The following is a 23,621-nucleotide window of genomic DNA, read 5'->3' as shown; positions in this document are numbered from 1 at the left end:
AAAAGATTAGCAAAGGTGTTTCTTTCTCTGATAGAATTGTTTCTTAGCTGTGGCTGGAGGGTGGCTGGAATGAATCTCCCCTGTAAAGGAGCAGTGATATAACGGCTCCTTCCTCTGGGTAGTGGCTGAGATAGCACTGAGGGATTTCAGGTGCTGAGAAACTTCTGGTGCAAACCGCAAAAACTGCTTACAGGGACGGGTCTAAAACATCATTCTATTGTTATTAATACTTACATCTTGTGTGTTTGAATCCAGTGTTAGCAAATAAATTTTAACAAAGTTTCATCTATGAGTTGGCCTACATACTGTCAAAACAAACAAGATGAGAAATCTATAGGATTTTTTGATACTTCCCTCCAAAATCTTATATTTTAGGCTCTGATAATCAGTTAGGGATTGGATGGAGTTTAAAATAATTAGATTAGAATGTAGATGTCATTCCTTAAGCAGGTGAACTAATTTTATTTGGTAAGATAATGCTAAACAGCACAGAGAGCGACCCTCCTGCTGGGAGGTGCTCCTATTTACTCCCTCCTTCCTGAGGCCGGCAGCTCCCCACCTGGCATCTGTGTTACACATGGTAGGAAGATGGGTAATGCTGTCCTCAGCCACTGGCTGGATCACCAGAACATGTATAGGAAGACACACAAGTTTACAGTGAGAACATTTACTCTAGTTCTTACTTTGCAACAGTGTGAGAAGATCTGGCAGATATACTCCTGGGTGTAGCGGGACCTGCTCAGCAGTGCCATGAGATGTGGAATCACCGTGGCATCCTGGATGGAAGGGAAGGGGCAGACAGCAAAAAAGAACTTAGGTGTTAAGCATATGTGACAAAGTCTTTCTACAAGAAAGTACATATCAAAGCTTCTTATCTTAATGGTATTAAATAGTCTCCTTAAGGACCAGTAAAACAAAAGTGTCATGGCCATCAGAACTATTCAAGCAGGGGTTAAGGATATTTTCATATTCATCCTTGAAAATAAAATACAAGAGAAGGAACTTAATTTCTCTCCTGTAAGTAACCAATGTTCTTGCTATAAAACAGCATCATAGCAAAGAGTAGGAAGAAATCAGTTCTGAAACCAAAATGTGAAGAGGTGATTTATTAACACAGATAATGTTAAATGGCTTATACAGAAGAAGTGTTGGACAAAATAAATCTGTCATTTGGGGTCTTGTGATGTTATGGTAAGGACCTCTAACAGTTATTACGAGTTAGCTATTTTCAATGTACCCAAGATAGGTCACTTCAAATGATTATTCTACATCTCACATAAAGCCCACTACTGGGCAGGAGAGATGGCTCCATGGGTAAAGTGTCTGCAGCGCAAGTTGCCATGCAAGCAGGAGGATCAGAGTTCAGATTCCCAGTACCCACGTAGGCATGGCATCCACCAGTAATCCCAGTTTAAGGACAGACAGTGTAATCTCCAAAACAGGCCAGCTAGCTCAATGTATGGGCTCTGGGTTCAATTTATGGCCTCATATGTGCAAAAACACCAATACAAATACACACACACACACACACACACTCATGCCCATATACATGCAAGCACACACACATGAACTCCACAGGCAAAAACAGACACATATAAAAATAGTTTAAAGGCCTGCTAGCTTATTTATTATTGACACATGGTGGCAAAGGAAAAGAGAATCCTGCTTTAAAGCTTTCCAAGACTCCTTTTTTTTGTAATGCAAAGGGAATCACAAAATGAAAGGGTATTTTTACACTGAACCAGATAAAAAAAAAGGAAAGTTGGCTCAAGCTTTCTAGGAAAAGTGGACCACATTCCTGAGCCATATTCATGGACAAATGTGCACACAAATTTCCAAAGGATGTTCTCCATAACGGATTCTGATTCTGTAAGCCTGGAGGAGGGACGTAAGAGGCTGCAACCTAACTAATTTCTCAAAGAAATTATGCTGCTCTATAGACAAAACCAGAAGGTGAGGAAGAAAGAACACCCAAGATATAGACGGGCTAAGTAGGGAAACAGGCTGTAATTTCCCTAAAAGTAGAATTTTAGCCCTTGACCAGCACTCTTAGTATGATCCATTGTGTTGTTGTGAGTAGATAAAAACAAAATAAAAAAACTTAAAACCTCAAAATAGCCAGAAGAGCCCAGAGGCTGAGAATGAGCAGATGGAAGAGATTCTGAGCAGGAGGCAGATTCCAAAACTCTGCTCACTTCTAACCTGCTTCTCCCTCTTTCCTTTCTTCTACTGCTCTGATTCCCCAATGTCGTCCAACAACCCCCAATCCATTTCCTCACATGTGTTCCTCTCTGCCAACTGAATTTCTGTACTGTAGTTCACAGATGATAAAGAAAGTTACATAACTGCCTCTGTTACCTGTTCAATAAATAGGATTCCAAAGTAGAAACCCCACCCTTCCTTACTGGACTGGCGTCTATTTAATGCCTGAGCAGTTCTGACAGCTGACCTCTACATGATCCAGCAACTAAGCACACTGAACAGCTCTGCTGCTGCCCACACCACACCCCACTGCTGCCTGACATTTAACACTTTTGAATTCTCTATTGTCTCTATGATAGAAAATCTCCAAGGCATAAAATCAAAATGTTTCCTAATTTAGAAAAACATTCTCCCTTAATTTACATTTAATCAACACAGACATGAGCCTTTAAAAACATCATGCAATTAATAAATAGGACCTCCTGAAATTGAGAAGCTTCTGTAAAGCAAAGGACACAGTCAACAAGACAAAAATGGCAACCTACAGAATGGGAAAAGATCTTTACCAAACACACATCAGAGGTCTGATCTCCAAAATATATAAAGAATTCAAGAAATTGGTAATCAAAAGAACAAATAATCTAATAAAATAAATGGGGTACAGACCTAAACAGAGAACTCTCAACAAATGAATCTAAAATGGATGAAAGACACTTAAGAAAATGCTCAACATCCTTCGCTATCAGAGAAATGCAAATCAAAACATCTCTGAGATTCCATCTTACAACTGTCAGAATGGCGAAGATCAAAAATACTGATGACAACTTATGCTGGAGAGGATGTGGGGTAAAAGGAACACTCCTTCATTGCAGGTGGGAGTGCAAACTGGTACAGCTGCTTTGGAAATCAGTATGGTGATTTCTCAGAAAATTAGGAAATAGCCTTCCTCAAGACCCAGCAATATTCCTTTTGAATATATACCCAAAGGATGCTCAATCATACCACAAGAACATGTGCTCAACTATGTTTATAGCAGCATTATTTGTAATAGCTAGAAACTGGAAACAACTTTAATGCACCTCGACCTAAGAATGGATAAAGAAAATGTGGTACATTTACACGATGTAATAAAAAATAAATGACATCTTGAAATTTGTTGGCAAATGGATCTAGAAAACATCATATTGAGTGAAGTAACTTAGACCCAGAAAGACAAATATAATACGTACTCACTCATATGTGGCTTTTAGACATAAAGAAAAAAAAACCCAGCCTACAATTCACAACCCCAGAGAATCTAGACAACAAAGAGAACTCTAGAGTCACACATGGATCCAATCTATAAGGGAAGTAGAAAAGGACAAGATCTCCTGAGTAAATTGGGAGCATGGGGATCATGGGAGAGGGTGGAGAGGAGGGGGAGGAAGGAAAAGGAGTGAATAAAAATATATAGCTCAATAAAAACAACTTAAAAACAAGAGTTCTCAAAGTGTGTAAACTGTCATTTGCTTATTTACAAAGTCAAGAACATTTAACATTCCAAATAAGCAGAAAGTCAAATACTTGCTGATAATTCCACATCTAACAGTCATAGTGAATTAGGAGACATTAGGCAAATTCAAAATAAATTGACAAAGAAATCAAACTATGACTCAGAAATACCCCAAACTCACTGTATACAATAGCTCCTCTGGAGTGACAGGGCTGGTGAAGATTGTCCGTAGGCATCGAAGGCAAGCTTCAATGAACTTCAGGTCTGGGGATAGTAGTCCTATTAAAAGAAACTACATGTGAGACACATTTTTGTTTTGTTTTGTTTTTTTGAGATAGGGTTTTTCTGTGCAGCCCTGGCAATGCTGAAACTTGCTCTGTAGACCAGGCTGGCCTTGAACTCTGTCTCTTGAGTGCTGGAATAAAAGACGTGTGCCACCACCGCCCAGCATGAGACACATCTTTCACCCAGCATTTAAAGTACTGTAAATATAATATTGGAGAAACTGTTTTCTACATACCTTGTAGTAAGGCAGGGATAATATGGCAGTCTAGTAGAGACTTGACATTGTTCTCCGTGCCCATTGCAAGACTCCCTAACACCACTGCACATTCAGTTTTCAGCTCTGTGCTTGAGGGTTCTTGTTGAAGCAAATACAACAATCTAAAAAAATAAGGGGGACTTGGTAAACAAACTGAAAAACAAAGGTAACTAATGTAACAACGCAGTGTGGGAAATATATCCCACATAATAAAAAATATGGTGGACACAAGCAATCAAAAGGCAGAGTTGTAAAGCACACTCCCAACTGATATTTTTACAGCAACCCATGCACCCAGGGCTCAGGGAACACTGCACAAGAGTAGGCAGAGAGACTATAACTGTAAGAGCCAGAGGAACAGAGAGGCTCTTGTGAGACTGTGTTTCCTAGAAATGTCAGATCTACACCATAAGGTCTCATGGGTGCACTCAACATGGATAACACCAATAGACAAGTTAGCATGGACAGGGAAATCTCACAAGGCTTTAACCTAGATAAAGAAATACAGGCAAGTAAGAAATGCTGAGAACAAGACCAAGTTTTCTTGAAAGAACATGTCAATTGGTTATCCAGTATCAAATGGTCATCCCTGAAAATATATATGTGTGTTCACGCATGTGTGTTTATGTTTATGCATATATAATGTGTGTTATATATAAACACATATGTAACATATACGTTTGTTTATATATATACACACACAAGTAACATTATATATACTGAATAAGCTGTATTTATATATTTTATATATTTAGGACTACTCACACACACCAACAATTAATAAAAAAGATAAAGAGAGCAAGAGGGAAGGTTTGGAGAGATAAAGAGAAGGGAGAAATGGTGTAATTATATTATGATCTCAAAAAAGTAATTAAAAATAAAAATATAATTGTCTGAACTTATTTGGATATTTTTGAAAAGTATTTATTTATACCATCTGCTAATTCAGTTTAAAAAAAAAAAAACCAGCAAGAGAGGGGGCTAGAGAGATGGCTCAGAGGTTAAGAGCATTGCCTCCTCTTCCAAAGGTCCTGAGTTCAATTCCCAGCAACAACATGGTGGCTCACAACCATCTATAATGGGGTCTGGTACCCTCTTCTGGCCTGCAGGCATAAACACAGACAGAATATTGTATACATAATAAATAAATAAATATTTTAAAAAAAAACAGCAAGAGAAAAAAAAATCAAAGAAACTTTCTCTTTTTTTCTTCCCATTTTTTTTTTTTCTAGACAGAGTTTCTCTGCAGCTTTGGTTCCTGTCCTGGCACTAGCTCTTATAGACCAGGCTGACCTTGAACTGACAGAGATACGCCTGTCTTTGCCTTGAAACTGACTTATTTTATACAAGATAAATATCTCAGTTTACCAAACTATAAGCCTGAAAGTTGTAAGCAAGTGGTCTCTACAGAAACGGCACCATGTTCCATGGTATCTGCCACTTACTAGTGGGTCAGAATATGACCAATGCCAAGTTCTATTGAATCTTAAATGCAAAGTAGAAATGGACCCTGAATTCAGAGCAGTAGTTCTAAGACGACTTCTTACTAATTTTTGTAACGAAAACGTTCAGAGTCCTTGTGAAGTTCTTCATGAATGGAAAGCTTTCTTCTCTTCCTAATTATCCTATTCCAGTTGAGGTCAGCTTGCCAAGGAACTACTCCCCAAATCCTCAACCTCCACCACTTATGACTAGCTTCCTTATTCTATGAACCCTGATGCTCCCTAAACACAGACACACACACACTTGTGTTTATGTGTATATGCTTCCTTAGAGATGATTCTGTATTTTAAAACATTTATTTTAAAAAATGCATTTAAAAAAAACAGGAAAGAATATGATAAGTAAGGGGGCATCTTATAATTGAAGAAGTACATTACAAACTTGGTATGAATGGAAGAAAAGTAAGTTAGTAAACATACCTTGGAACAGCTCCTAAAACAATGAGGTTGGCTTTCTGTTTATTGTTTCCAATTACAGCATTTTTCATGTCTCTGAATTCAGAAGAAAAAAAAAACAAATATGCTGAGACAGCATAGGAAATTATTAAACCAACTCATTCACTTTATCATGCAACATCTTGGATTATGCAAGTCCAGAAGTGAGTGACAAACCCCAACCCCTCACCCTTGCCACCTAGGGCGCTAAAGAGGAGACAGAGTAAGTTGTTAATTGGCTACGGGACTGTACAACAGGAGGGAGCAAGGATGCGAAATCCTCGGTCCTGGTAAAGACTTCCACTAAAAACAAGATGGCTTCTTCTAACATGGGCAACAATCCTTTGAATACAAGAGTATGTTAGGCCACCCTTAATACAGCTCTGGGAGTAGAAGACAAACCACCAGCCAATAGAACCTACCTAACTTTGTAGTAAGGAGTACTCTGTTCCACCTCCCTCTCTTCATTCATATCTGTGTGTGTGTGTGCACATGTGAGTGTGTGTGTAGCATGCATTTACTTAGGAAACAGGAAGATTCTTAGAATAAAGGAGATGATCATGAGTGGTGGAGGGCAAGGATTTGGGGAATAGTTATTTGATCCTAATGTTTCATGTTTCAATGTGGTAATATTCTCTCTCTCTCTCTCTCTCTCTCTCTCTCTCTCTCTCTCTCTCTCTCTCTGTGTGTGTGTGTGTGTGTGTGTGTGTGTGTGTGTGTGTGTGTGTGTGAGTACAGGTGCCCACAGAGGCCAAAAGAGGGTATCTGATCTCCTAGAGCTGGCATTACAGGTAGTTATGAACTGCCCAACAAGGGTGCTGGGCATCAAACTTAAGTCCTCTGGAAAAGTAGCAAGCATTCTAAATCACTCCCATCTCTCTAGGCCCTGAACATTTCTTCTGATTTCATTTTATCTGCTTGATTAGTTTATTAGTTGTATCCCTTTTGGGTTTGATTTTGTTTTTTGATGGCTTCTTTAAAATTTCCAATGCAATATTTCACTTCCTACATTTTTTCTTCATATGATATCCCATTAAACATCAGAAAAGACTGGTGAATACATTCCCATCTCCATCCTTTCTGTGTACTGCTGTGGTCATACATTTTGCAGTATGTTGGTTAGAAACAACACACTACATAGTATTGGTATTTTTGCTTAGGTATCCAATTATCTTTTAAGAAGATAAAACATTAATTTTTGTATATTTTTATATTTGCTTTTATTCTAGCCACACAAAGCCAAGTTCTTTACTTCAAAGTAAAATTGTATTCCAAAATAAGAGTACTTCTATAAATTTATATTCTTGGATGGCCCCAAAGAATATGTACAGAAAATATAAATATGGCAAAACAATCTCAAAATTACCAATCAAATGCTTTTATAGTACTTGCCTTAATTGCTAAGAACTGTCTGGTACAGAGTACAAGAGGGCAGTTTCCTAAAGAGCAATGCTCTGCAGTGGGGAAGGAGCGCTACTACACCCAAAGGCACTCAGACACTTACAAGGATGTCCAGGGAGACTCCCAGTCATTTCCACAAATGAGTGGAAAACCCTTTTTGTACAGATTCAAAGCAAATGACATTTTCCCTCCAGGAGTGTATATGTCACATACATAAAAGAGAATTCTTTTTCAGTCGAAAGTTAAGCATTTGAGGTAAAAACTTGTGGGCCATCTGACTGTGTACACATGTCTCCTATCTCCCCTTTCACTGTCTTTGAACCACCTAACCTTAAAATGGTGCAGAGACTGTTTCCTTATCAACAGAAACAACAGATGTTGGAGTATAACTGAGCTCCATCTGTGCATACAAGAAACTTGTTTTGTATCTATTAAACCTATTTCAGCATGACCTTCCAGTGGCCAGTGCTGAGGAACTGAAGAAGAATTTGAGATTCACCAGACCCAGGGGACTGTTGGCCATACTTCTCAAGAGCCCTTTACTGGGCTTCTGGGAGGTTTTTACTCCAGAATAGCTCAGGACTCAAAGCTGGGACAGAGAAGCACCGATGATACACTAAGGAGTTCTCATCACTTTGCCCGGGTATGCTCAGAGGGCAGAGAGTCTTAGAGCTGTTTCATTACGTCCTTGACTATGCTAAAGTAAAGAAAGCAAGCATTTTGCCCCTGGCATTCATTAGGCAGGCAGAAGTATCCCTTCTCCTCAGGAGAGTAAGCAAACTGCTATGGGAACAGGGCACAAAGCAGAATAATGTACAAAAGTCTATTCTATGTCGATCACAGTCCTTCTGCTAGTTAAATGAGTTAAATACAAAGAAAAAAAAAAGTCCAGCATTTTGGGAAGTTAGAACCAGTCCAGGAGTTCCTCACTGTATTTGAGTCATCAACACAAGAAACAAGCTGTCTCAGGACACCCTAGCAGTTCTTGCAGTCAACCACCTCAGGTTTCTGCAGTAGACCCAAGCATATATTCTATACTATACTAAACTAAACTAAACTATACTATAAATCATCTTACCTCTATAAGCAGGGAAGGCGTTACATTCTTCGGGGGATTAAGTGTATTAAGTTGGTGCTGATACTGTGAGTCTAAAAGATAGTATAACAGTTCCCAAATAGTGAGGGGAAATTAGATCAGGAAGTTTAGACCACTGTTAGTAGCACTCAGGTTTGCAGTTCACTCATCTCTTTTGTTTCACAAAATAAGCTCTCCCAGACACTTTGTCCCTGTTTTAGATAGCAGAGGTCTATTATATATAAGAATATTTTGTAATCTTGAAAGTTACCATCCTAGAAAAAGTTGTACGGTTAGCAAAACCTACCTCTACCTCCCCACCCCATCTACCTTCCAAGTTTACATAGCACTCCACACCTACTATTCTGTTTCGTCTTCATGGCAGCCATGAATAAGAGTAACCCCACGAGAAAGATGAAACTCAGATTTGTGTATTTGCTTATTTTTAAGAACCCCATATTAAAAGGACAGATCCAAGGGTGACAACAGGGCTGGGGCTTACACCTGAAGAGACTGGGACAGGGAGATCATGAGTTTAAAACCAGTCTAGACGACATAGTAAGTTCAGACTAATCTGGACTACTCAGGGAGAACTGTTATGAAAAACAAAAACTAAACAAAAGAATCAATTCATGTCTTCTATGGCAGATGACTGCTTTTTCCATTTCCTTCTACACATAAGGAGTTTATAGCAACCTGATGAAGAACTAAATTTGGTATCTTTCTTTTTATTTTTCTATGTCTATATACAAAATAAAAGCATTTTTAACTTTTAGTCAGACATCTTTTTCCCAGGAGATCAAAAGAAAATAATTTTTTGCCTATCTTATCTATTGATGCTTGGGAGAAGGGTATGCCTGATTATATTCTTCTAAAAGTCAACAACCAGTTCTCAAGTTCAGTGCTGTACTAGGTGTTCTGGAAGTTACAAAATATCACACAATGCAATGCCTGTTTTGAAGAGCTAAAATCTCCCTGGAGAAACAAAAAATATTACTAACAGTGTCAGGTCAGCCAAATTATAAATTCAGTATTTATAGTATAGGTTTAAAAAGAGATGCTAAACTTGAAAGATTTTTGAGGCAATGGGAGGAGCTAACTTGAACTGTAGAAAATGGTCAGAACTTGGGCAAGCAGATGGCAAGAGCAAAAGAAAAGCCTATTGGCAGATTATGATGGGAGTGAAGACAGCAGAAACATAATCTGAAAAAAGAAGGCTCACTTTAGGGTGGCGTGAAACCAAAGTGACAGGGAGAAGAGAGAGACTCGCGGAGGACTAGGGAGGAACTGTGACTTTTTATTTATTATGTATACAGTGTTCTGTATACAGTGATCACAGAAGTGGCATGAAGAATGCAGTGCCTAAGGAAGGGAAGTTAAAGGTAGATAGGTTGGTGCACTGAGAAGCCAGAAGTTCAGAGGGGCAACTAAGTGAATGACACCAGTCGTCATCGTGGGACTTTATGATCAGGTAAAAGGGAGACTGATTGTGTCTGTAGTTACTTGACTCTGTTAGGCTTCTGAATCCTCTAGACAGAAGCTATATTCATTATTATGTACACTCACAACATAGTGCTGGGCACTTGGCAGGTACACAAACTCTTTCATGTTTGGGGATAATAAAACATAAGAAGCTAAAGAAGAAATCCCTCAGCAAAACAAAGGTCTACTCTGACTTCAGACATACTAAGTTAAAGTTAAAATAAGAATATCTATGCATGGGGTATGATCAAGGTAAGTTGTTTACATACAAACTGTCAAAAATAAATATTTACAAAACCAAAACAAACAAAAGGAAAACAGAAGAACACTCAGGTAGAAAAGTTTAAACCACGTGTTTTGGAAATACCCCATTTGGGGAGATGGGAGGAGTCGGTAATAAAATACTACACAGGGGCTGGAGAGACGGCTCAGAGGTTAGGAGCACTGACTGCTCTTTCAGAGGTCCTGAATTCAATTCCCAGCAACCACATGGTGGCTCACAGCCATCTTTAATGAGATCTGGTGCTCTCTTCTGATCAGCAAGCATACAGACAGACAGACAGAAAGAACACTGCATACATAATAAATAAATAAATTTTAAAAAATAATAAAATAAAATACTACAAATGCACCTTAATGCACTTGTCAGGTAAAGAGTTCAGGAACAATCTCAATTTTGCACAGCAATGGATGGTTTTAGGAAACACAGAGTATTACATGGAGATCAAACTTTTTACTTTCATTTCCTTTTTCTTTGTTCTGAAAAAGATTAGAGATAAAGGGCTCAAATATTAAACACAATGTATGGTGCCTACCAAGCAGACATTTAAACAGAACACAGAGAGACGATAAACAGTATATATATATGTATATATATGTGTGTGTGTATATATACATATATATATATATACATACATACATACACACACCTTGCTGTTAAAATAGTGTCAAAAAAGAAAGAAAAAATTGGAATCTAGAGCGGCTGAAGAAACAAAGTTTCAATCGGGAATAAGCCTATATTTATTTCTAGATAGCGCAAAGTTGAACCTATCATCATCTAAAAATAAAGTAACATTTAAAGTTGGCATTCCAGATGAAAGATCAGCCACACCAGTTTCATTCTGAACCAGTGTTATATCTCAGTTACTGAGACAGCTCTCGCTTAGAAGAAAATACTATTTTCTAATCATTTTTGTTCTAAATGGTAAGAAACAGCAGAATAACAGCCTGGGTACTATAAACTACACTCTGGGTATAAAGTTTGGCTCACTTTGATATGGAGAAATATTAAAGACAATAAGCTGTAAATTCAGAAGGAAAAATGCCACATATTTGTGGATAGCTAAGAATAAAACAATATCTTCTGGTGTAGGATGTGTTGCTTTCATTGGTTGAATAAAGAGACTGCCTTGGCCTTTTGATAGGGCAGAAACTTAGGTAGGTGGGGAAGACAGAACTGGATGCTGGGAAGAAAAGCAGAGTCAGAGAGCCGCCTGCCATGAAGCTGCCAGGTCAGACATGCTGAATCTTCCCCGATAAGCCACAACCTCATGGTGACATACACATTATTAGAAATGGGTTGAATCAAGATGTGAGAGTTAGCCAAGAAGAGGCTTGATATAATGGGCCAGGCAGTGTTTCAATTAATACAGTTTGTGTTGTTATTTCAGGGGGGCTAAGCTAGCCAGGCAGCACACAGCCCGCCGCGCTCCACCTACAATAATCTTCAAAAAAAGGCAATATAATATATCTTATTACATTATCCAAGATGAGTTTTCAACTTCTTCCCCCTTTTTTTGCTTTTTGTTTGTTTGGGTTTTGTGTGTGTGTGTGTGTGTGTGTGTGTGTGTGTGTGTGTGTTGGTTTCTCTGTGTGGCCCTGGCTGTTCTAGAATTCACTCTGTAGACTAGGCTGGCCTCAAACTCAGAGATCCACCTGTCTCTGTCTCCTAAGTGCTGGGACTAATGGCGTGCACCACCGTGCCTGGCTGAGCTTTCAATTTCTAAGCATGGTTAGAAAATGAGGTGCATACACTGACATCCCAATTAAACAATATTTATATTTCAGATTAACAACTAGCCATTTGTAGCTGCCATGTTAGTTAGAATTCAGGGATGAGGGAGAGTGCTCAACTAGAATCAGCCCTCAGCACCAAAAACAATTTTAAAATGAGCTCGATGATGATTTAGCACTATGAAATTGTAAGTTTGAATCAGGAATCAATTTATTTTTCCAGTTCTTGGATAAAACTGGGTCTTGTGGATGCTAAACAATTTCCCTCTACCACCAAGCTGCATCCTCAGGTCAAGACAGTAAACTTTTCATAGGAAACTCAGCTCAAGTCAACTTAAACACAAACCATATTCCTACCATATTTGCAAACAGAATAGGCCTGAAAACTGGCAGTAATTTTGCTCATCCTTATAAATTACTTTGTGATACAGATATTTAAAATTTGTAATTTCTTAAAAACTTACATAAAATATTTTATAGTAAATATATAATTTTCTACAGCATCTTAAGGTTCATTAGTAGCAAATAAGTATTTTTAGAATTTCTTTTATCTTTGATAATCTTATACATGTATACAATATATCTTGATCATATTTCTCCCTAATGAATGAACAATTCTGAAAAATATTTGCCTCAGAAATTAGACTATTTACTGGATCTAACTCTGCTCTACCAACATGACTGCAAATCACCTTACTTTCTCCAAAAAACAAAAGTATACAACATAATAATAATTTTGCAACAAATGTTCAACATTTTGAAATATATTAACATTTTAAATTCAACCATTCCAAAGAACATCAAAGAGTATATTAATACATTACAGAATAATGTGGAGGCAAACAGGTACCTTGTACATATGAAAAGATGTATTAGATATAAACAAGTACATAGCAGGCCTTCACAGTCAGCCTTACACATATACACATAGAAAGAGGTCTTTCTATAGCTAGCAAAGATGATGTCAAATTGAGCTAAGGCACTATGGCAATCTCACTGTCGGCTGTAACTCCCAGGCTAAGTTCCGTTTAGAACACCACTTTTAAGACTCAGGATTATTCTAGCACACTGCTCTTCTAGTGTACTATTGCTTTATATATTTATTGACCAAAAAGTTAACATTGTAACCTTAAAAATTCTCAAGAAGCAAATACTTAATTTTTATGTGAACTACTAATTCTGGTTCCTTTAGCAAATAAAAGAAGCCCCTGTCTATATCAAAAGCAGAGACATTGTTCTCTGGAGCCAGAAAACAGTAATCATTACCAAAACCATCTCATCTCAGTCGTACACTAAAATACTTTAGAAAGCACTTCAGAAACTGGATCTTAGTGAGAACCTCACAAATCACACTATGGCATTGACAATTACCTGTGAATTCCTTGAGGAATCTAGGCCAGATCTGATTCTACTCAACCTTAAAACTACAGAGCCAGCCATGTTTGTTCAGATCACCTTTGCCTTTCAACATAGGAATATAAATGCACGGTCACATGGAGTATCAACTGATCTTTTAAAGAACCATGACAATAAAACCAGATCAGGAGTCTAATTTACATGTTCTGAACACATGGTAAATCGGGGAAGAAAGGGGAACATTTCAATAGTTTTGATTCATGATCTACAAAATTTTGAACACTTCAACTATGAGTTTAAGATAATCTGAACCAATACCACAATAACCTTGCCAAAAACTGTACTACAACTGTCTTTTGTTTACTGCTGTTGTTTTGAAGCAGGGGATCACACAGTCCAGGTTGGCCTTGAACTTCTTTTATAGCCAAAGCTGGCTTCCAACTCAAGTTCTTCCTGCCTCTGCCCCTGTGCACTAGAATTATGGGTACTCATTACTTCTGTGTTCTATAGCTACAATTGTTTAGTCATATATTGATCTCCATACTAAAGAAAGCTCAGTATTTGCAATGTAGTCTAGTTTGTCTGGTATGCCTGCTTCCTCTACAGCTGTAAATTCCACCATAACTCATGGTCTACAGGAGTACCATCCCACCTGCACATCTCATGCCACACCTAACTTCTGTTCAGTTATGCATTTGAAACTGGCTCATTAGGGGAAAAAAAAGGACTGGGTTCTGTATTCAAGTCTTTGATACAGTAGGATCATTCAAATTTATGCTGAATGTTATACTATTAAGAAAAAGTTACATTAGATAACTGTCCGTTCATCTCTGAGTTCAAGGCCAGCATGGTCTACAGAGTAAGTTCCGGAGACCACAGCTACACAGAGAAACCCTGTCTCTAAAAACAAAACAAACAAAGTAATATACATTAGACTTTAAGATGTAGCCGGCAGTGGTGCACACCTTTAGTCCCAGCAGAGGTGGAGGATCTCTTTGAGTTCAAGGCCAGCCTGATTTATAGATCTAGTTCTGGGACAGCCAGGGCTACACAGAGAAACTCAAAATAAAATAAAATAAAATAAAATAAAAAAGATTCATTCTTTAACAACTGTCAAGTAGTACCAATTCTTACTATAACTTTTCCAATACGGCTGCAATCACCAACTAGGTAACATGCTCCTTCATGCTCTGCATTATCTATGAGCAGCTTACGTTTAATTTCCTCAACTTTGTTTTTCCTATGTTATTTATATTCATAATCTTTTGTGAGAAAAACAAATTTAATGGAGCTATAAAAATAAAACTTTGTTGAATTGTAGATGAAGCTATAGTTCTTATCAATCTTTTCTGTTTCTCCATTTGGATTCTGCATATATAAGCATTTACTTCAGTTTCTGTTCCTCACCTAAAACTAAAAGGTTCTCTTTGGTTGGTTCTATTCTAGATATTTTCCTCTAGATATCTACTGTATACAATATGACTCATATATAATGTTATAAAAATGAGCACCTTTTTCTAAATATCACTGTGGTTTCCTTTTTCTCTATCAATATTGTACTGAACAAATGTATCTAAAAATAAAATGTTAAAACTATAATTCACTTTTTACTCTATAAAATAATTTGTTATAATTTTCAGACAGTGACATTGTTCAGGAAAAATAAATATTTGTACGTAGAGAAAAAGCTTTATTAAAACCTCAGTGAATATGCCTCTGTAAGACTAGCTTCACTTTGAAACAGAGTGGCAAACAATGGCTGGTGACATGTTCCTTCCAGGCTGTAAGCAGATGTGAGCAGCCACCTTTGTCACGGGAGCACTCTCACCCGATCAGGTCCTCTAGCTCCTCTCCCTCTTCTCTTCAGTTCAAACTGTACTGTTTCTGATTTTTTTAAAACTTGAACTTTCCTTTCTCTTTTCTGAAGAGACTCATATCTTTTTTTTTCCCATCAGTTGAAGAAAGGCTTTTATTAGGAATGAGGAAACACACATATAGCAAACACACAGAGAGAAAAAACCTCCAAGAAGCAGAGGGGAGACTAGGGACGTCAGTGCCCCTTCACACCATTTTTAAAGTTATTTTAACTAGGCCAGTAAAAGCTGACCACTTAAATGACAATGGGTGGTAACCACAACATCAGGCACTGAAATTTATTTTTCTGAGATACTTCTCACAACAACTTGGCAGGTGGTTATTTTCTCTTTAAGATGACAAAATAAAGGTTCAAGGAAATTAATTGGCCCAAACATAGAGATTGGAAAGAACCCCACCAGGAAATGCCTCAATCAGGGATTTAACCTACAGTTGGTCAACTCCAATGCTCATGCTCAATCCATCCCCTCATATAAACAAATACCCTTTGTCTGCCTAACCTGAGAGCTGAGAGCTAGTCGTGTCTGAGCCTCGCCAGCTTTCCAAGAGGCACTGAGGCTATCTATCACATTACACCTAAGCTGCCCGGCTGCAATGCAGTGCTCCCTTGTCCTTTCATCGCTCTGACTCTCTGACCTGTCAACTTTTTGAAAGCTATAGTGGTCTTTAGTAAACTAAAATTTTCCTGAAGTGACAAGTAGCACCTGAGTTTAATTACTCACATCAGATAGGACCCAGAATACAAGTTTATCAGGTAAGATCACTGACTAGTAAATCTAGCTTTCTCTTAACAAGCAGTAATAATGATGAAATGTTGATATTTAGCTTTTTTATCACTTGGAAATTCTGATGACAGTTGATGAATTTAAAAAAAACAAAACAACAAAATCATACTAACCTATTCTCCCACTGCTTTCCAACTATTAGCTATCAATTTTTACCTTGCTTTCATAGATATTAAAAGTAAAAGCATCTCCCAAAGGAAAGATTTTAAAACAGAAAACAAGGGTTCTAGAAGAAAAATGAAGTCAATCATGTTAGTTAATAACTATCAACAGATCAATCTATATAATAAAATATTGTCATGAACATCAAGCAATCCATCACATAAATAAAGCCAAATGAAAGAAGTTATACCTGCATTTTCATAATTATATTATTTGACAGATCAAAACATGAAGACAAACAAGACTTTTTGATAAAGTCTTAAATGCATACTACTTACATGACACCTTGGAGAACTTTCTGGGGATCAGGGTCAAATAGCCTGTCAACATAGTGGCGACTGCTAGCTGTTACTTCCTAGAAAGTAGGGGAAAAATAATGACATCTGAAGCCAAGCAAATCACAAATCATAGAGCAATTAACCCACAACACCAAATAGCTGAATAGTCTACCTCAAGGAAGTGAATGGGGCTCCTTCCAGAACACATTTTATTTGCTCCCTAAAATGCTATGTTAGCAGGGAATTTTTTTTCTCTTAGTTATCAAAATAACTAGAAACTACAGTATTCAGCTCAAGATGCCAGTGATCAATTACATTTTTTTAAAGATTTATTTATTTATTAAGCATACAATGTACTGCTGGCAAGGAAGGTACCAGGTCTCATTACATTACAGATGGTTGTGAGCCACCATGTGGTTGCTGGGAATTGAACTCAGGACCTCTGGGAAAGCAGCCAGTGCTCTTACCCTCTGAGCCATCTCTCCAGCCCAGTCAATCACATTTTTAAGACCCCACCCAATTTAAAGAAAAAAAACAATAACAAAGTCCATGACATGAAACACTCTTAAGCTTGGTACTGAAACTGGTAAAGAAGTTTGAGGAATCAACAGGGTAACTTGGTTCATTTAAAAGTTAGAACTAAAGGAGGATACTATTTTTTGTAATTAGTCTGTTAAATCTCTCTGAGAAAAACCTGTAGGTTAGGGGAGAAAGAGGACACTTGGCTCCACTAGAAACTAACCCGAGTCCCACCAGCTCTGTCAGCACGAAAGCATGCGCTCCACTGACAGCTGGATGCTGCATATGTCTGTGAGTGACACTGAGGGCCCGTTCTTCTGTCTAGTACCCACTATAGGAGAACAGCTCCTGGTCAGAGCTCCAAGGAAATCCCTCAGACAGACACAGGAAACATCACTGCTACCAAGCTGACCAAGATGACAAACACAAGGCTGGGAAGATGGCTCAGCAGTTAAGAGCACTTTCACTTGTTGGGGTTCACTTCCCAGCACCCACATTATGGCTCATAACCAGCTGTAACTCCAGTTCTAAGAGATCAGACACCCTCTTCTGACCTCTGTGGGTACCAGGCATGTATGTGATGCATAGACATACATGCAGGAAAAACATCTGTACACATAAAACAGAAATAGACAGACAGACAGACATGACAAAAGAATTCTAAGCTAGGGTAAACTACGCAAATCTATAAAACAAACATACAAGTTATGCCACACCATTTAAGTTAGAGAGAGTCTCTAACTGAACCTGGAGGCTACCAATTTCAGGGCCTCCTGATCCACTTCCCCAGTGCTAGAATTAAAGCGTATGCCACCATGCCCACTACTTCAGTGCAGGGACCTGAACTCAGGCCCTCATTCTTGAAGTGAATACTTTGCCAACTAAGCCACCTCCCCATCTCCCACCCATTTCCTGTCTTTCCAAGAGTGAGCTCTTCCGGATTTCTCCAACTCAGACTCTCCTACCAGGAGGCTGACATATGGTTTTACAGTTCACCCCTTTACTCCATAGCTGTGCGCCTTCTGTTGCTTCTCAATATGTTTAAAACCAACTGAAGGAAAAGCTATGGTACATAGGTGATATATCTTAACTCAAATGAGTTCCTCACACTTTTAAAAAAGTGTGAATATTTGGTTGTCCCAGTACCTCTTGAGGAAAGACACTATTTATCTATTGACTGTCTTGGTGTCCTGATCAAAAATCCTATTTACAGGGTCTGAGGGAAGCCCACAAGTTGATTTATTTCTGTTCTTCGTTTTCACTAATCTACAGTCTTGTGTCAGTACCAGTGTTGATTACCACAGCTTTCTAGTAAGTTTTTAAATGATAAAGTTTTGAGTGTGCCCTTTCCCCTGACCAACTGTGTAATTCTTTTCCAAAATTGTTGGGCTATTCAAAATTCCCTCCTGTAAGAGCAACTCTTTCCTGTTCTGTGCCTGGTTCATTTAACACACCAAGCACAGTAGTGAGGAACACAATAAAGATGAAGAACTCATGTCCACAGTTTACAGTTTTGTGTTTTCTACTAGAAATAGAAAAGAGAAGTTTATGTAACACACTGGAAGGACTGTCTTAGAAAAAGAGTGCTGTGCAGCAGAGAGGATACATGGGAAGACAGTCACTGTCAGGATCACAGTCACAGGACCTAGAAAGCCAACACTGACAAGTAGCCTGTCAAGCTGCTGGTACTGAGCAAGAACAGAGAGGCTAGAGAAGACTGCAGCCTATAAATGACAAAGGGTAACTGAGATGTGGCTCACACTGAGCATTTCACATTGCCTTCTGCTGAAAGTCCTGTTCCGTGGCAAAGAAGATGCCAAAGACACTGAATGAAGAACCTTCTAAGAAGCTTCCAATAGTAAGTAGTCAACCATGTACACAAAAAGATAATCCCCTAAGCCAACATGACAGAAAGCAAACAGAGGACATGAGTACTTCTTACATATTCATGCCCTAGCCTGCAAGGAGCAATTCTTGCATTTCACTGCTTTTCTCGGTAGATGGGTCCCCTCACCACATAGTTCTTGTTGCTTTAGGAAGCAGTCTGGGAATGAAGAGAGAAGAATGAAGATAATGAGGCCAGGTACCAAGTAATGATAAGAAGGTGGTATTTGAGTACAGGCCTAAAGAAGAGCAAGTCCTTACAAAGAGAGAAACAAACACAAGGCTCTAAACAACTGTGTCTGTCACAATGAAAGAACAGGAGGCCACTATAGCTGGAGCAGAATGAGCAAAGGAGAAAGCAATGGAGAGGGGATCCACTACACAGATGTTGGGCAAGAACTGCTGTGTCAGCGTGGCGGCCACCAGCCTCCCATGGCTGTTTATATCATATGAAATATGGACAGAAACAGAATTTTATCAATTTTAAAACTAATTAAAAGTTTTTAAAAAGTTTAAAACCATTATTAGGAAACTTTCCAGAATATTTGGAGTTCCCTGTAGGTATGTGAGTCTACCCTTTCAGTTGTAAATTTTGGGAAACTGAAATAAAAACCAAGTATTTCTAATAATTTTTTCTGCATTATATAAAGTGCACACTACTTCCAAGACTTGCTATCACAAATAAAAGTTTTGGCTTCAGATATACTAGGATTGAGAATCCCTATAAAACAGCCCAAGTGAGGAACTCAGAGACAATCAATATTGTTTTTAAGCAGCTAAATTTTGGCACATATCTAACACAAACACAAAAACACACAAACAGATATTTAAGTGTACTGATTTATCATTTAAATCAGAATGACTTGCTTACAGGTAAAAAAGAAATTAATAATCAGCACAGAACACAAACAAATTGAGAGTACTGGAGACAACCTGGCCTGTGCAATCACCCAGGTTTTAGACTTCTTTAGTAGCAATAAAAGAAAAGCATCTCCTCAATAGCTCAGAAAACTGGTCAGAGATTTTAACAGGCAAACCAGAACAGGCTCTAAGTGCACCTCTTGAGCCACCCACGAACAAGAGAAATTCAAGTCATTCTCTCTTAAAAATCAATTAAAAATAAATAAATAAAACTCTTCAGGAAAAGTCTGAAATGACAGTTTGCTAAAGCCCAGACTTGCTATAAATAAAGGCAACTTATAAATGAAGAGAAGTATCCAACTTGAGTTTTGAGCTAAATAAGCTAAACTATTAGTTTACCAGAGAATGAAAGATGTTTATAGCTAGTAAGATATCAAAGTTATTCTAGTTTATTACTGCTTTCGTCTGTGTTGTTTTACTTTTAGCCTCTTTACTTTTCACTGGGGCACCCAACTGTACGAGCAACGAGTCTCACTGTGACACTTTCCTACCAGATACCTTGATCTAGACCCCATCTCTATTATCTTCTCTTAAACCCGCTTCTTTTCCCTTTCTCGCTTGTAACGGTTCCCTTTTTATTTTCATGGGTTTTTTTTCTGCTTTATGAATTTGCTTATCTCACCTGACAGAATGATCTCCAGTTACACCCATCTTCCTGTAAATAACAAGTTTTGTTCTTTATGGCTGAATAAAAAATAGGTGTGTGTGTGTGTGCGTGTGTGTGTGTGTGTGTGTGTTCTACACTGTCTTTACCCATGCTGTCAGTGTGTTCCTAGTCTGCAACACAACCTGAGTATGCCTGTATCTCTACAGAAAGACAGCTTTGACTCCCTGGAATACACACTTGGGAGCGGTATAGTTCAATCATATAGTAATTCTATTTTTAATTCTTTGAGGATCCTCCATACCCATTTCCACAGTAGGTGGAATAACTTACAGTGTATAAGGGTTCCTGTCTCCCACACATAAATATCTGCATTTTCTTGGTGACAGTCATTCTTTTTCCCACACTTAATCAATATTTATGTTTTTTTAATGATAGTTACTCTGATTGGCTTAAAATGGGACCTTAATGTCATTTTTATTTGCCTCTCCCTGATGGTGAACATTTCTTTCATGTATTTACTGGTCATTTGTGCTTCTTTTTTAAGGAATATTTGCTCAATATACTGCCCATTCTTTAGTTTATTCTCCGGCTGTTTAGGTTTTTTTATTTCTACAATTATGTTAATATAATATTATTTATGCCATGGAGTAGAAAAAAACAAAGATTTATTTGAGCCCTAGCTTTACCACTATGTAAGTGTGTGCAAAATTAAATTTTGTGGTAGAGTTCAACAAAAATCAATTACAAAAAACAAGGAAAAATAATAAAAAGATTAGATAATTTGGCAGACAAAAAAATAAATTTTGTGACTGTATCTACTATAAAATAGCTACACAGAGCTAAGAGTATAGCTTAAATGAGATAATATACAAAAAATCCCCTATACACGGTGAATGTATACTACTCATTTCTAAAGAATTCTATTTTCTTGTGTGTATTATGAAAAGAAAATGAACAACTGGCTAAGTCTACTAATGCCCTATAGTTGCTCATACTCATGATTAAAGTCAAACTTCAGGCAAGGACACCTGTCCTCAAGTAACAGCAGCTGAATCTCAGAACCTACATAATTGGCAAAAAATAAACACATTTTTAGTATGTTACAGTTTAAAACACATTTTCTTATTGAACTTCTAATTCATATGGTCTTCAGGAATGTAAGATTTTTTTTAAAAAAAGATTCTACTGTAGAATTGTTAAAGATTGGGCTGGAGAGATGGCTCAGTGGTTAAGAGCATTGCCTGCTCTTCCAAAGGTCCTGAGTTCAATTCCCAGTAACCACATGTAATGAGGTCTGGTGCCCTCTTCTGGCTAGCTGTATAGATAATAAGTAAATAAATACACAAATACATACATAAATAAATAAATAAATAAATAAATTTAAAAAAGAATTGTTAAAGATTTATTTATATTTATTTTATGAGCATTGGTGTTTTGCCCGCACTGAGAGTGTCAGATCCCTTGGAACCCTTGGAACTGGAGTTACATACAGCTGTGATCCACCATGTAGGTGCTGGGAATTGAACCCAGGTCCTTTGGAAGAGCAGCTAGTGCTCTTAATCACTCCAGCCCCCTCCCCCTCATTGTGGAATTCTGATCCCATAAAAAAAATGAAAGTTTAAACCAATGACAACTAAGCAAAATTTAACAGCAATTAATAAAAAAAATATGATAGAAACTTCAAATTGTTCACAATGTTTATCATTTCAGAGGAAGATACGTTTATAGAAAGACACAAAAAATACAAACTAAAACCCATGATATCTGAATTCTGAAGAGAATTCCATTTTAAACCTACTGCAGTTTGAAATCCATTCCTATCACTAATTTCCCAGGCCTTGTGCTAGAAGCTGAGAAGAGAGATAAAACAGGCTTTCCTACCCACAATGCAGTCCCAGCACAAGTGAGTGAAATACAAGCTGACTTGGAGCAAGTGGGACTGTCAATGTAAAAGTCAACAGAAGCTGGGTGTGGTGCCCAAACCTGTAAGCCCAGAACTCAGGAGGATTTCTGTGATCTCAAGGCCAAGGTAGATTACACAGTAAGTTCCAGGCCAATGAGAACTAATATTGAGACAGTTTGAAAACCAAAACCAAAACCAAGCAACTCTCTTAAAAAACAAAACAAAACAAAACAACAACAAAAAAAAACCCATGATTTTAAAAAGGGGAGAGGGTTGAAAGATAATATTTAGGGCAATTAATCTAAAAGACTAATATTAACTTATCAGATGAAGAGGGGGAAATAACACACAAGGTATGCTTAGGAAAGAAAATACAATTTAGTATTAAAATGTTTTAATACTTGTTTTGTGTTCCCATTTATTTGTTTCCAAAAAAACAATTTTTGAAGTTACAACAAAGATTTAAATGGTTGTTCAGACAATCGGGAAGATGGAGTAGAAAAAAGATAACAGTACCTACCTATGTCTTCAAGATTACATACACTTCTATTTTCACGTCCCTCTATTGTAACTACACTGTGACATGCTGGAAGCAATGGGAATTAGAGCCAAAAAGATATATACACCATTTGGAAAGCCTAGTAGTTCCAAAGTAAAACTACTCCTTAGGCTGTATTTTATAAATCTGTAAAAACACACCTGACATCTAATGGACAAGGACTAAGGATGGTATATGCCATGAGATAGCAGGCTCACCACCTATATCCCACCTCCCCACATCCACACTATCCATTTACCAAGATAAAACAAAAAAAGTCTTAATTATCTGAACTTAGAATCAAATTCCATCCTACATATAAACCTAAAGTATATTTTGTTTTACCTTAATGTACACCTTTATAAAGGTCATACTTTGTCTTATTAGGACCTTTTACCAAAAATTCAGACATTACAGAGGCTACATAAAAATCACTAAGGATTCCATTTAAGTAATCTTTTTTTTAACATAAACCTTTGTTTGTTTTATTCATATATATATACACACACACACACACACATATATATTTATGTAGGGGTGTCCTGCACGTACATCTGCAGACCAGAAGAGGGCACCAGATCCCATTTACAGATGGTTGTGAGCCACCATGTGGTTGCTGGGAATTGAACTCCTGACCTCTGGAAGAGCAG

General features: G+C 37.7%; 1 protein-coding gene across 3 annotated transcripts in view; it reads right to left on the bottom strand.

Annotated features, from left to right (window-relative positions):
- Positions 1 to 23,621, bottom strand: part of Armc8 (armadillo repeat containing 8) — a 94,084-nt gene that overhangs the window by 58,506 nt on the left and 11,957 nt on the right. For all 3 annotated transcript variants that reach the window (XM_041676892.1, XM_041676893.1, XM_041676894.1), the window contains exons 2-6: positions 16,600 to 16,676; positions 6,158 to 6,229; positions 4,215 to 4,357; positions 3,876 to 3,973; positions 684 to 776 (exon numbers count right to left, since the gene is read on the bottom strand). In XM_041676892.1, coding sequence (XP_041532826.1) covers positions 684 to 776; positions 3,876 to 3,973; positions 4,215 to 4,357; positions 6,158 to 6,229; positions 16,600 to 16,676 — 483 coding nt within the window. The remainder of the gene's footprint in view (positions 1 to 683; positions 777 to 3,875; positions 3,974 to 4,214; positions 4,358 to 6,157; positions 6,230 to 16,599; positions 16,677 to 23,621) is intronic.

The sequence above is a fragment of the Microtus oregoni genome, unplaced genomic scaffold (assembly GCF_018167655.1).
Source record: "Microtus oregoni isolate MIOR12 unplaced genomic scaffold, Mior012 000028F_ref0000031, whole genome shotgun sequence".
Taxonomy (NCBI): domain Eukaryota; kingdom Metazoa; phylum Chordata; class Mammalia; order Rodentia; family Cricetidae; genus Microtus; species Microtus oregoni.
This window is presented reverse-complemented; position numbering and strand designations above follow the sequence as displayed.